General features: G+C 37.7%; 3 protein-coding genes across 9 annotated transcripts in view; 1 reads left to right on the forward strand and 2 right to left on the reverse strand.

Moving 5' to 3' along the window:
* The window catches only part of LOC134844117 (c-Myc-binding protein-like), a 493244-nt gene that overhangs the window by 343108 nt on the left and 136073 nt on the right, over positions 1 to 14063 (forward strand). The gene's annotated exons all lie outside the window — the stretch shown is intronic.
* The window catches only part of LOC134844114 (peripheral plasma membrane protein CASK-like), a 158496-nt gene that overhangs the window by 10352 nt on the left and 134081 nt on the right, over positions 1 to 14063 (reverse strand). Inside the window, exons 9-14 of the mRNA XM_063860607.1 lie at positions 10596 to 10700; positions 3284 to 3512; positions 2525 to 2649; positions 1893 to 2120; positions 1385 to 1577; positions 640 to 977 (exon numbers count right to left, since the gene is read on the reverse strand). Of these exons, the coding sequence (XP_063716677.1) occupies positions 640 to 977; positions 1385 to 1577; positions 1893 to 2120; positions 2525 to 2649; positions 3284 to 3512; positions 10596 to 10700 (1218 nt within the window). The remainder of the gene's footprint in view (positions 1 to 639; positions 978 to 1384; positions 1578 to 1892; positions 2121 to 2524; positions 2650 to 3283; positions 3513 to 10595; positions 10701 to 14063) is intronic.
* LOC134844116 (uncharacterized) lies at positions 7578 to 10451 on the reverse strand. Of its 6 annotated transcripts, none has more exons than XM_063860612.1 (2): positions 10305 to 10451; positions 7578 to 9630 (listed from the first exon to the last, which is right to left on the reverse strand). In XM_063860612.1, exon 2 carries the CDS (start codon positions 9068 to 9070, stop codon positions 7745 to 7747), a length of 1326 nt encoding a protein of 441 aa, XP_063716682.1. In that variant the 5' UTR covers positions 9071 to 9630; positions 10305 to 10451; the 3' UTR covers positions 7578 to 7744. The 6 variants fall into 6 exon arrangements, with proteins under 6 accessions (XP_063716682.1, XP_063716681.1, XP_063716680.1 ...); XM_063860611.1 differs by having other exon boundaries at positions 10232 to 10451; XM_063860610.1 differs by having other exon boundaries at positions 7578 to 9652; positions 10232 to 10451.

Consider the following 14063-nt stretch of genomic DNA (forward strand, 5'->3'; position numbering starts at 1 on the left):
AGTTGTTTACGGGAAAACATTCTAGTTCCGGATTACAAAACACTTGCACTGACAAGTTTTACACAGAGGCGAAGATTCGCTTCGCAAACACTAAAAGTGCAATAAGTGCAGTATTTAAGTGCAGCTCTTTAAGTGCAATAAGAAAAAGTAGAAATAAGCCTCGAATTAGCAAATCTAGGTCTGAGATTCGCACCTATGACCTACTTCGACCTAGAGACTGCGAGTCTCACGCACTGACCACTCAGCCACGGAAGCTTAAAAGGTACTAAACAGAAGCCACAAATAAAGTAGAGAACAGATGCTGTGCAATTTCCAATGCTACAGTGAAATTTCCTAAAGTGAACTTTTAATGGACCCCTTTATTTGCGAGTTAAGTTAGAAAAAGAGAAGGTTCGTAATAATACACTGAGCTGATCGCTAGTGTAAAGAAGTGATATAAGTCCAAGAAGTTATGCAATGATGGTATAAGACAAATTGTTTACGTGGCAAAAACGTCAATATTCCGATTTGATTAGTTTTGCAAATCGCAAGCATAAAACTAAGGTATGAACTTCGTAAAAAAAATTTGATCAATCTTAGTTTGATGAGACTGCTCGGCAATGCCATTCTGACTCTAATTTCCGAAAAAGAAGTGCTCACCTCACAAGGTGGTGGCACCGCAATTTGACTGGGCACTATCTTGAACGTGATCCTGCCTCTCAGGTGATTCAGCATCTCTTGCAAAGTATCTACGCTATGATTGGCCACTGAAGTTCCATTGATCTCTTTGATCTGGTCTCCCACTTGCAGTGCCGCCTGTCTGTGCACCATTCCCCCGTGCATTATTCTGGCCACAAGACACTCGCCAGCATCTGTCATTTTGAGAGTGATGCCCATTGGCTCGTCTGTGCCTCGGTGGAACTGCACGAGTCGTACTGTGTGTGGTCCTGGGTTAGCAGGTGGGTAGGGAATTACTGCACTTCCGTTTTGGTCCATAACTGAAACAGAAAGGTTCGAATCTAAAACTACATGGTACTTTGATCATGTGACTAATAATTAAAAGCTAACATTTTATTTTCTCTGCCAATTGCCGAGTATCAATTTTTTGTCAGTTTTCGGATCAAATGGGGCTCTATTGCAGAAAACAAGCAGCCGACTACAGAAAATAACTATCTATTTGCCAGAACAAGGACGGACCTTATGAATTTTCAACCATCAATCACGATCTGTACTTTTTGTTTCCTTGTGGAACGACGTCTCTTCAATCAGAAACATAAGTTGAGACTGGCAGCAATTAGGTCCCATTAAAGACATCACCATAAAAACTTCAACAATTGGTATGCTGATCATTTAGTTACTAGATAAATGATGTCAACTTAACTCAACCAATCCAAATGCGTCTCACCTGGCGGGGCTTGGTGGTTGCGGTCCATGATGATAGGAGTATTACTGCTGCTTAGCTGCTGTGGATGATGAGGGAGGCCTTGCTGTGAGGTGGACCCATTTAACGCGGAGAGTGATGTCTCACTCCCGTCTGTCGCATCTGCGCGGGGTCTGTTTAACTCTGAGATGACAACGTCGTACGTCTTCAGAAGGGACTGAAGGATTTAAAATAATAAATGAAGGATTGAAAATTAAGTTCCACGTTTAACCCTCGGTTTTCTTATTATGAAACTTAAAGCATTCATACCACGTCGATTAAGTTGAGTTAGTTCAAAATCATGCTCTATATAGAACACACCTTAAGTTATTAAAACTAGCGCAAATATCATATCAATGTTGCGAGAGCCGGCAATATTATTCTGAGCGCTTACCATAAATGGTCTCAACGATCAAAAAATTTTGAACTTGTGAGCATAATGAGTTCTCAACGAAAACCTGCCAAGTAAATTCTAGCATAATCATCTTCTTACACTTAGATATGGGGATGATAGCAGTTCTTGTAGTGACGATGCAGACGCTGGGCCGTTATGTTGAGTGAAATTATTCTGCTGGGCAGATGAGGCAGACAAATCGTGCAGTACTTCTTCACACAGGGATACCAACAGTACTGGTTCGACTCCACCGTTGTCCAGACAGTCTTCAGCATCACTCTTCACACTTGACAGGATTGGCTTCTTATTGCACACTGAGTCGTAAAGCTACATATTTACAACACAACACCTGACTCAATTTAATGTTTGACACATTATAACTATGGCAATTGAAATTTCGATTTAATCAAAATGTAAAAAATATCATCCAATATTTTTTCATCTCAATGATAAATTAAACCTAATTTCGGCAACACTTTTTGCTCACTATAAGATATTTGACAAATGTACCAATTATAATTGACGTTTTGTACAATTTCATGACTTACACTGAACTTGCATTAAAAGATTGGCCAGACCAAAAAAAACTATAACAACCTAGAAAATCACTATTTAGAGGGGAGTAAAACTTTTGCTAGTAGAATGGAGAAGGTGTACGTGAAAACCACAATGCATTCTTTGCCAATTTGGGAAGGGGTCATGTTCAGTTCAGTTCCCAGATTGATACTTACGTCTAGTAGTGAGTGTAGCGAAAAGTCTGTGCAGAGATCTGAGAGCATCTTGGCCTTCTTTTCACTGCCTAGTACTTCGTAGTAACCGGGGTTCTCCAAAGCATCCACGATACAGCTCAACGCACCTTTGAACAATCAACCACACTTCAAATACAATTTACTTAGCTCACTCGAACGCCTTACGCTTTCTATTGCACCCAAACTTCTGCCAGTCAACACTTTACCAATGAGGCATCTTTACGTGAGAAACCTACGCAATTACAAAATTTTCGACTCTTTCGCATTGGATGTTTTTGCTAGCCAAATTCTACCTTTTGCAAGCGATCAGATTTAAAAGAGCCAAATAAAAACCAATGCAGACGGTTTGTAAGGCAGTCATGGACAAATCAGAGCTTGCAGCCAAAAACAGCCAGTCGAAAAAGAGTCAATGAACGCAAGGAAGAAAAATTATAAACTTCTTGTTTTTTGAAAAATATATGGTTCTTTGAATTTCAAGAACAATTTATGATTGACACTTTTTTGATAAAAGTAACTCAATTTTAAAAATAAATTGGACCAATAGGTCAAGCTTTTATTCTGCTAAGAAATTTGAAAACAACAGTACTTTCGAAATTAGAAGTCGATCAGGTCAAATTTTTCGAGACCTTTACACGGTTGCTAATCGATCTTGAAGACCTGGGATCCCTTTTCGCTACGTTGTAATGGTTTGAATTCGGCACTACTTACGAGACTACAACTCTAGCCAAAATCATCACATACCAGAAGTAGAGAAATTGAGAGCGGATATTCCGAGGGGGTCCGTGTCGTTGTTCGGATACCCGTCCAGGTGCGGGGCTCCATTGGGCATGATGGTCCCTCCTCCTCCCACAGCCGCAGTGCCTGTTGAGACTACCCCATTTGGTGCTCCTGCTCCTCCTGCCGCCCCATTGGTCAAGTGGATCGGCACACCCTCTGGCGTCACTATATGCATCTCGGCCAGTATTGCACCCTGAGCAAAACAAAAGTCTCAACTATCGAAGGTTGATTTTCATTAAAGGATATATTTCTAATAGCGTTGCAATATTACCTTATTGAAGAAGTTATTTCAGAAATATTAAAGATTCATCAACGACATTGAAGTTCAATATTAAATATGCTCATATTTTATGTTATTTCATTCAAATTGTGGATAGACGTGACGTTTATACAAGGATAAAAAAGGTTAAAAAAAACAAAATAAACTAGTGTTTGACGTCATCTATGTATATTTAAGCCAGTCAAAGTTGCCACGCCGTTCTGTTCCGGTACGATTAATAAAATATCATCTCATAGACACAACTAATACTACTCGAAATATTCACTGAAATCACATCCCTACTCCAGGTTTTGTCCGTGATACAATATAACAGGTGAACTAACAGCATATCTTTTTTGTTTGGTCGTGGGTTCGCTGAAGTTAAAAAGTTGGCTTTCATGTTACCTTCATTACCTTGTCAATCCGTTATTTAATATCCCTAATATAGTTTCAAACGCCCGCGATGCCAACGGGAGCGTTGAAAGGTAACACTGAAGAGGGAATTCGTCTGGGGGAATCGGGGAACTTCAAACAACTTTAATAACATGCTGCTGCTATTTCAGCAGCGCATCCTAACTGGTTTTATATGAGGGAAAGTCCCACAGCGCCGGATCAAGTCGGGAACATATATGACTGTCACAAGTAATAAGACATTGATTGACGGAAATTAGACCAGGCATATCACCGTTAGAGACCTGTGACTCGGTGGCATGTACTTAAAAACAAAATTCACAAACAATTTGCCATCGCGAACTGACTTCTAACTCAAACCAGTGCCCTCTATATCATAGAAAAATTGAGAAGGCCGAGTGAAACACGGTTGATTAACTGTGCTATTCAGGATTTTTAGACTACTTTTCCGAAGCAAAGCGCAAAACTTTTGTTTTTCGAGCATAAAAGAACAGTAATTTCGCGCATCTGTGTCATAAATGAGTAACCGAACTCATCAATACTCATCAACTGACCCTAGGAAAACCATGACAAGCAAATGTTCCTAGGGTCAGTAATTTAGGTTAATAAAAACTACGATGATTTTGGAACGTTTGAAACTCTTATTGATATCTGCGATAATATTTGTTTATTTCTCATATAGAATCTCCCAAATTTTATGCATTAGATTTAAAATGAACAACTGAAAAATGATACTAAACATTAACGCTTTTAGTCTTGCTTAGTTCAATTGGCAAAAGACTAAAATAATAGGCACCAACCACCACTTAATTTTCATGGATGATAACTACAAATTTGCATAAAACAATCAAGTTTCACAACTCCTATCACAGAAATTAGCGTATAGAGAGACGTATAAACAATCCCTGTCCTGGAGTTCAAAGCTTGTTTATGCATAGATTGTTTGTGACGGGGCCTGATGTTGCAATCGAGCGGCTTTCTATTTATGACTACGACCAGAACAGCTAAACAAAGTACTCAAATGTCGCAGGCAGACCCTTTCAGAGTAGAAGTGAGCACACTACGATTTGAGGTGGGTGAAAAAGCGCAATTAAATTTGAAACTTCAATTGACCAGTAGGACACTATACATATAATATATGTATCTACGGTATAACAGCAGCCTGATCTGGCGCGCATGCAAAGGAGGAAAAGAGTGTGAAAGGGAGAAAGAGGAGAGGAGAGGGAAAGAAAGAGAGGTGAAAGAAGGGGGAAAAGTAGGCGCGGAAAGGAAAGCAGTCAACAGAGCAGAAGGGAGGGAGGGAGGAAAGGAATACAGAATGAGGCGATTGAAGACACGATATAGAGCAGGCGCTACTCTGGCCTACTCTCACTATTCCCTGAGTAGAACGGTCAAATGGAAGAACCACTGCTACGAATATCGAATCACAAACCTAAACTTCTAAAACATTGCACCAATGTAGAAGTAACCAACAGCCTTTCTATATTAATTCAAATGTCCATTTTTAAACTACATGATTTGAGAACCGTTTGAACCACAAAATTCAATTACAAATAATTTGATTGAAAATAGCATTTTTTCTGGATCAAGTTCATGACTGGATGTCGTGAACAGTTGAACTTCAAATCTACTCCAATTTTAATCGAGTTAATAGACTCAAAATGGCTGATTTTTGACCCCTCTTTTATACAATCGTTTCTTCTACAGTTAAGTACGAGCAGAGTAGTAATAAGAGTTTAATAGAAAGGCCAAAAAGGGGAAGAGGTTACTTTTCATATCGCGATTGTGAAATTGTCTGGATGAGACAGGCGCTTCAAGTCCCACAAATCAACACTTGATAGATACTATTACTACCCCTTCCTATCAACATTAACGATTAGGTTTGGGCAACATGCGGGCGGGCCACCCACTGCTAAACAGCAATATTAAATGACCTATCGGGTTGAACATTAATCAAAAGCAGATAACCCGATGCATCTCAATAACGACAAATTACCTAGTAGATACATTTGTAGAGATAAAGAAACAGTATAACTTATGAGCATCATCAGATCCAGTTGGATCCATCAAATATTGGAAAGCATGAACCCATATTATGTATAAAGTATGCATTTCAAAAAATTGCTAAACCACATTATGTATGAAATATGCATTTTAAAAAATTGCTCGACAATGAGTTAGAAAATTTCCGAAATGGAGTTTCTGTTCCGACCATTGAAAATGGGGATGAACTTTGTATTATAATCAACGGACAGGGTTGAGTAACATATCCTATTAAAGCCCTTTCAGTCGTAATTCGAACCAGATAAAAAGTTCCCAAAAATTGTTTCCAAAGTCGAGAAAAACCGGTTTGAAATTTTTGATTTTTCGTCTAATTTCGAGCAAATAAAGCGAACGATCAGGCATACACCAGCTTAATTAGGCAAAAATTAGGCCCTCAAAACTTAACTTTAAGAAAGTAAAATTAGTTTTTGGGATTTTGTAGCTCCATTTTAGGAACCAAAAATTTCAAAAAATTAGAAAACTTTCTGCAAAAAATCTGAAATGGCTTTGTTTTTGAATTCAATTTTCCAAAAAATATTTGTGTCTAATGTACTTATAGTACTATGAATGTCAAATATGCCTAAAATAAAGTTTTACATCAGACTTTTTATCACCCCAACGAAAAAATTTCGCTAATTAAAAAAAAGCGTTTGTACTACCGGCTATCCTTGTTATTATTGTTGTTGTTCAAAACAAGTAGCTTTTTCCGGTTCAGTTGATGAATTTAAAATGTATCAAATGCGTTAACTTATAGCTATTCGAATGTTAAAGCACATGCTATCAAAAAGCCGTAAGGGTTCCACAAAAAGGGCACCAAAATTTACGAATTAGGTTGGAAAAAAAGAATAGTTGTAGTATCACAATAACGCTCACTAAAGTTCGCCAGTGTAAAAACCTGATGATAAGTATGAATAAACATTATCATTTCTTGATATAAAAGACAACTTCAGATCATTCAGGTTTTTGTTTGGCAACCTTGAGACTCTCTGATGAACAAGAGAAACTTAGAAGCCTCATTTTAGCTTCGAAAATCAGTGCCAACTGAATAATTCTATTCACATAATCACTTCCGATGAGAAAAACCATCATATACCAAAAAACAGGCTCTTCGATTCTCTAGTACTACACTAGTCATTGGTACTCAGCGGATTCATTTAGATCATCGCATATTTCATCAGTTCGCATTTGAAATTATTGCGTTTTGCAATATAGCAAAATTTAACATCTTGAGAAGTACTATTAAGAGCAGGGCGGATTTAGACCCCCTGCCGACCCAAAGGGGGTCTAAAACTGCCCCTTTGTACTATTTTGAGATATCCATATTAGGTGAAGGACCCTAAAAATTTTCTAAAGGCGCCAATATATACTAATTTTGAGGCGGAGCACGCGCCAAAAAAACGCAATTTTTTGGTCAAAAACATTCAAAAAGTGCATCAATTTACTGGCCTGTTTTTCAAAATTTTGCCTGCTCGAGAAAATCCTGGATCCGCCCCTGATTAATAGCACTGTTGCTGTTTGCAAGGGTAAACAATTTTCATAAGCGATCTAAATTTAATACAATGCCTGAGCATGGTAAAAAATATATTTAATGAGTAAAGTTAATCGAATTTTTTTTGGTCCGTCATTCTAATCTTTTTGAGCAAGACGAGGTTTATAATAACTTGATATTTACAATATTAATCTAAATTAACTAATTTTATTTAAGAAACTATTTACAAAATACAGTTTGTGTAAAAAACTACAGTAGACGCCCAGTCTGTAAATATGGCTGCAATTCCCACAGCTTGAAATAGAAAATCCAGAATCGTGAAAACGTCTCCGTCTCGATGAATTACACCGTCAACTTTCTGTCTATTCGCCGGCTCGTCCCCGTTAACTGTCTGGTAATATGAACCTCCTCCGTAGTACAAGGAACCAGACCTCTCCAAAGTCCACGACTTGAGGACAAGACCAACTTGCTTAGCCGCTATTGCAAAATCAGAAACTATCAATTTGGATTTATTTTTCAGATCAATTAACATGTACATGGGCGGTGCTAAGGTTTTCACGCCTTGGGACGCTAATTCTGAAAAATTAGGCCACGTTGCTGGATCACGAAAGTCTTCGCTGGCATCTTCTGGTTCCCACAAGTACAATGCATTATCTCCAAAGTCAGTTTCATAAATAACCCAGAACTTTATAGCTTCCAACAACATAGACTGAAGGTATACTTGACTTGCGTCTACTCCATGTTGCTTGTAATCGTCTACAATTTTCTGGGCGAAGGCCTCAACTGTGAAACCATCAAACGGCATCGGAACCATAGGCTGCTTCAGCTCCGGGATCATTTTCACTCCCATAGCCTTGAACAGTTCGATTGAATCAGTGTGAGTCATTACAGTTCCGTTTGCTGCAAACAAATCGGTTCTCCATGTTGGAACTCCCCCTGCAACGTAATCCTCAACTGTTGTCGCATTAGGATCAGCTCCGTCCATTTTGGCTTTCAGGGACTTAAACTGCTCCAGATTTATATCACTGGTGCAGCATTTGGCACTTGCTTGCGATTCCCGATTACCAGCTGGGTCGAATACTGCAGGCACAAACTGCTGAGTACATAGATGCGCCAGATCACTTCTGAGAAGAATGTCGGTAGTCGTGTGTAAATCACATTGCGAGTGCCTGCATACCAATTCTTTGTCTTTCGTGAACGTCACATCACACTCGATCACGCCTGCTCCCATACTCGCAGCTGCTACGTAGCTCTGCTTGGAATGTTCTGGAAAGAACAACGCCGCTCCTCTGTGACCAAGAGTCTCCTCGCTACGTTTGTAGAAAAGTTTGCTCTGCGCGCATTCCGTTAACGTGTCCTTAAGAGGACTTTCTTCCATGTCATTTAAGAGATAGAACGGACGTGGCCCCAATTGCACTGCGGATGGAACTACGGGATTGTCACGGAAGATACAATTTGAATGATGATCCGTGAGACAGTTATGGTGTACGAAGGAAGCTGATGACGCGAAGCACCACACAAATGTTATAACGAAACCAACACGAGTCATGGTTGGCACCAATTTGACCAAAAATTGGATTGATACTGAATCGTCGACAGGAGCCAAAATAATGATTTTGCTTTTTGTTTGGATTTTTTCAACCTTTAGTACTTCCGGGGTTGTGCCAAACAAACAAATGTCGCCAGATAAAATTCGAAACTCCTCTAAGTTGATAATAACGCTGACATTTGCGAACAAAATGAGTTTTACCAAAGACAATGGTTCGTTAGGCTAATTGAGCTCCACTACGTACGCCAAGATTCACAAACAGAAACTCGTACTATTAACTCTCGTACCATAATCGTTTGATAAGTCACATGAAAGTCCAATTCAAACATAGTAACATTTCTCGTACTTCATTAGTCAAATAGAACATGTAGTTACTATTTGAAATGATGAGCTAAATGTTGAGTCAATATCCGACGAATCGAAAGAGAAAAGAGTGAGGCGTAGTTTCCATTCTCTTTTTAATCGCCGAATTTCATTTGGAAGATTTTTTATACTTCCCCAAAATTGAGCAATAATTAACAACACCAAAGTACGGGTTCGCGTTACATGAAAAAAATTCTCTAAATAAACGCAGATCTCTGACTAATCACCGGTGAGTATAAGAAGTCATGATTCAAGAAAAAGTCATGATCATGATCAGCAGCGGATTTAGGGGGGGGGGGGGGGGGACCTCTTCTCAGGGATTCGACCTCCTGCCTACCCAAAGGGTCCCCCTTTGTACTATTTTGAGAAATCCATTTTTGGCTGACTGACCTTAAAATTTTTCTTAAGGCGCCATTCTTTACTAATTTTCAGGGAGGAGCGCTAGAAAAAGGTCGACAATTTAATTTTTATCGAAAAACCGCCCCCCCCCCCCCTCCCTCGGGAAATCCCTAGATCCGCGCCTGATCATGATGAAAACAACGAAAACAATAAGTTCAGCCAAAAAATTTTCCCGCCCATTAGATGAATTCATTGATCTAAGTCTGGAATATGCAATGTACAATACAAATCTTGTTACTCCGATGTAAGAACTAGCCTCAATTACAATTTAAAACTTTTTGATTTAACCGAGATTTCTAATATAGGCACCTTGCGGCTCTCCAACTAAAGTTCGAGGAATTTTAAGGGCCAAACGAATTTTCTATTTGCAACAAAAACAGCTTAAAGCTTGTAACAAACGTTCAACTTCGCCAGAAAACTCTTGAGAAAATTGGAAAAACTTAAGTAATTATTTAGGCATTATGCGGCTCACGATTCAGGGAATCGTAAACTTATGAAGGCCAATTATACATAAACCGGTCTTTATTGAAAAGCATAATAAAAATAATCAATGATTGAACTTTTACACTTTCATTTTTAACAAAACGTAAGCCGTTGAATTAAATCAAGAAAATGAACGTGCAATTCTTAAAGAGTGCTTTGTTGGTGACGCTTTGATTAAGTTCAATTTTGTTTCAAAGCAAAAATTGGCTGTAAATTATTATAGAGATGTACAACTGATTGAATCGCAGAGAAGAAAAGTGTATAGTATATATGTACTTACTTGAGAAGTAGACTTTTTGGTCTTTAGTTTGCACCGCGAGTTGAATTTCCTCAACTCTTCTACTGAACTTGCCAGATGATTTTTTGAAGCACATTTTTCTCGTTCCTGAAACCACAACACTCATCTCGATATATCCTATAATAAAACTTGAAATTATAAATTAGTTGACCAGCTAATTTTTCCCAAAGGTGCGCAGAGAAGCTTTTTGAAATATGGGAACATTGAGAGAAGTTTCTTGAAATATCTTTCCGGAATCTCTTTACATCGTTTAAACAGATCATACATTTTTTTATTGAATCCAACCCTACCCACTGCAGGGCCACCGTCGGGGAGGCCCTGCAGTGGGTTGTCATTCATTTTGCCGTTGCCACGTCCATTTTTGTCACAGACCGTTTTTGGTTTTTTTTGGAATCACGATGGAAGTCTTTAAAATGATACCACACTTGATCTCCTACAAGCTTTAACACATCTTTTTACACGAAAAAAAACACAGTTTATGCCATAGTTCCTTACCTTCACATGGTGAAGAGGTCGGAACAATAAAACGTATAAAGTTAATGGACTCACGAAAACTTTTCAAGTTTTAATTGTAATAAAACCAATTTAACCACTTTAAAGCTCCCAGTAAAAAAATTGTGAATTATTCGCAATGGACTCGTCTTTGAAAAACTATCCCATCTGAGAAATCAATTCCGCTGAGAAACCTAAATTTGCCTGCCATTTGATGAATGAAGTGACAGTGAACTAGAAAAGTGAACAAGTCAAATCTCCAAAACATGAACCGGGCGTCAGGAAATTTAAAAAACCATCAAAAATCAAAGTATTCAGATCAATACTAACTATCTGAGTATTAGACTTTTTTTACATAAAGCAAAAGCGTGAAATATTGAAGGATTTAAAGTAAAATGTTCAAAACTTTCAAAGTATTTGTCAAAGTTTTTACTACGAGCGCATTTCTATTTCAGATGGCGATTGAACTCATGAAAGAGTCATGATCATGATGGAAACAATAAGTTCAGCCAAATAATTTTCCCGCCTCTTAGATGAATTCATTATTGAACTAGAAAGTAAACAAGTCAAATCTCCAAAACTTAAAACCGGGCGACAGGAGCAAAAACCTTCAAAAAAAGTATTCAGATCAATACTAACACATGAAAAAGTCATGATCACGATGACAACAATAAGTTCACCCAAATAATTTTCCCGCCTATTAGATGAATTCTTTGAACTAGAAAAGTAACAAGTCACATCTCCAAAACATAAACCGGGCGTGAGGAGATTTCAAAAACCATCAAAAATCAAAGTAGTCAGATCAGTACTAACACATGATCATGACTATTTCATGAGTTCAATCGCCAGCTGAATTAGAAATGCGCTTGTAGTAAAACTTTGACAAATCTTTTGAAAGTTTTGAACCAACAATCAGAATCCTGAACAAGAACAATTTATTTCCTGAGTTTGCTTTCTGTCTACTTTTTGACCGGTATGAAACAAAGGTTGTCTCTTTTTGGTCGCACTCCCGAATAGTTTTTGGGAAAAGAGAATGTTAAAAGCTATAAATTTTGGACAATATCAAAGATCAAGTGAAAATTTGAGTCAAGCGAAATTAATACGACCAATTAGCTAGCCTCAATTCAAATTTGGAACAATTTTGTTGTTCGGGATGATTCGCTGCGCACAAACATTTCGCGTTACGCTTTCAGAATTATGGATTAAACCTACAGAGCATGGCCAAATTTGCAATTTTCAAACACATTTGAAATTAGAAGTCGATCCGTTTAAAAAAGAGAAAGTGCGTACTTATCAAAATGTCAAGAAAAAAAACAATATTTTTAGAAAAATTTTCAGCTTTTCCAGAACCATGCATTAAATGATTGCTATTCTGAGAGCAAACTCACATCACATCGTTCATTCAATGAGCCAATTTGATTGTGTTTGAAAAACGAACTTATGCATCATTTTGTTAGAAAATAAAAGGGGTCTAGGTATAAACTACGCCAAGCCCTTGAGAGTTGGGTCATTAAATTTGAACTGAAAGTGGTAGTACTGACTGGGAAAACGACCTGTTCAAAATGTAGCTCATGTATTTTGATCAATTATTCTACCCACCTAATCTTAAACACAACTTGGACTCCTTTCCGGTGACAACCCGCCGCAAACATTATTTGAATGAATTAGGAAATGGCGATCAAATTGGAAGAAAGCTAAACGAAAGAAGCATTCAAAGCATGTATTTAGATAGACAGTCTCTAAATTGTTTGATCACGTGCAATATCTGGGATTAATCTGCCACAAAAGCAACAAACTCGAAACGCCACTTAACCTAAGAGACCTTTTGCGAGAAAAAGCGAAAATTTCCAAACAAAATCAAACAAGTGCCAACTTTGTCACCAGAAAAAATAAATATTAAGATGATCAAATAATTAGACGTATACCACCAAATTGATTGTGATCCAATTCAACTTAATTGGGAGTTTGATACATGAAAACGAAAAGTTCATAACAACTAACTAATGTAACGGTTATACGAAAGACGCGGCGAAAGAAGATATAATTCGTGCCAAATCATGCAAACTGCAGACAAAAAATGACATTCGAATAACTATGAACGCTTATTTGTACAAGGTTGTTTTTTGACTCAAATAAATCACAAAACCACAGCCCGTTGCTGACCAAGTAGCTCAGAAAGCTCCGACATTTATGTTAAAAAAAAATTCTTTTCAAATTTGTGCCATTTTTGTTGTGTGGTGTCATGAGAGGAAAAACTAAAGCTTAGCAATTTAGTAACGTAATCATAACGATTAAGTCCAGGGGCGGATCTCGGGTTTTCTCGGAGGGATGGGGCATGTTTTGCGATACAATACAAACAAGCCGAGAAAAAAATTAATGTAAAAACTAGGTGAACCAAATTTTTCGTAAGTCTCGATAAAAAACAACTACAGGCCCAGCTAAAGCTGGAATTACGTGTTTAACATTGAATGAGTTTGTTTAAAACATTAATTGTTTCTCTACTAAAAAGTGAGAACAGTAAGAAATTTTGAGAAACTCAATTTTCCCCAGGAGATAAAATTTCTCTTACAAAAATTAAGGAATCACAGCTACTGCAGAAACAATTATCGCCACCCGGTCTTTCAATTGAACTTTAAATTTCAGATTTGGTTGAGTAAATTTTAAGAAAATCCAACAAGTTTCTAAAGAGCGGTCGAAAATTCCAAAAATCCAAAAAGGTTCTAAAGAGCGGTCTAAGATTTTTCAAATCTATACCATTTTCCGCAAAAAACACTTACAAAGCCGGATTTCTCGATTGAACATAATCTGAGAATTGGCCCGATAGTTTTTGCATAAAGTTCATAAGTTTCCAAAAAAACTTCCAAAAAAGCGGTTCAACAAATCAAAAAATTGACGACTCCAAGAACCATAGCTTTTTGTGTGAAAAAATTATGCAGAAGCGTTATTCAGAAGGGATTC

The sequence above is a fragment of the Symsagittifera roscoffensis genome, chromosome 4, assembly GCF_963678635.1.
Source record: "Symsagittifera roscoffensis chromosome 4, txSymRosc1.1, whole genome shotgun sequence".
Lineage (NCBI taxonomy): Eukaryota > Metazoa > Xenacoelomorpha > Acoela > Convolutidae > Symsagittifera > Symsagittifera roscoffensis.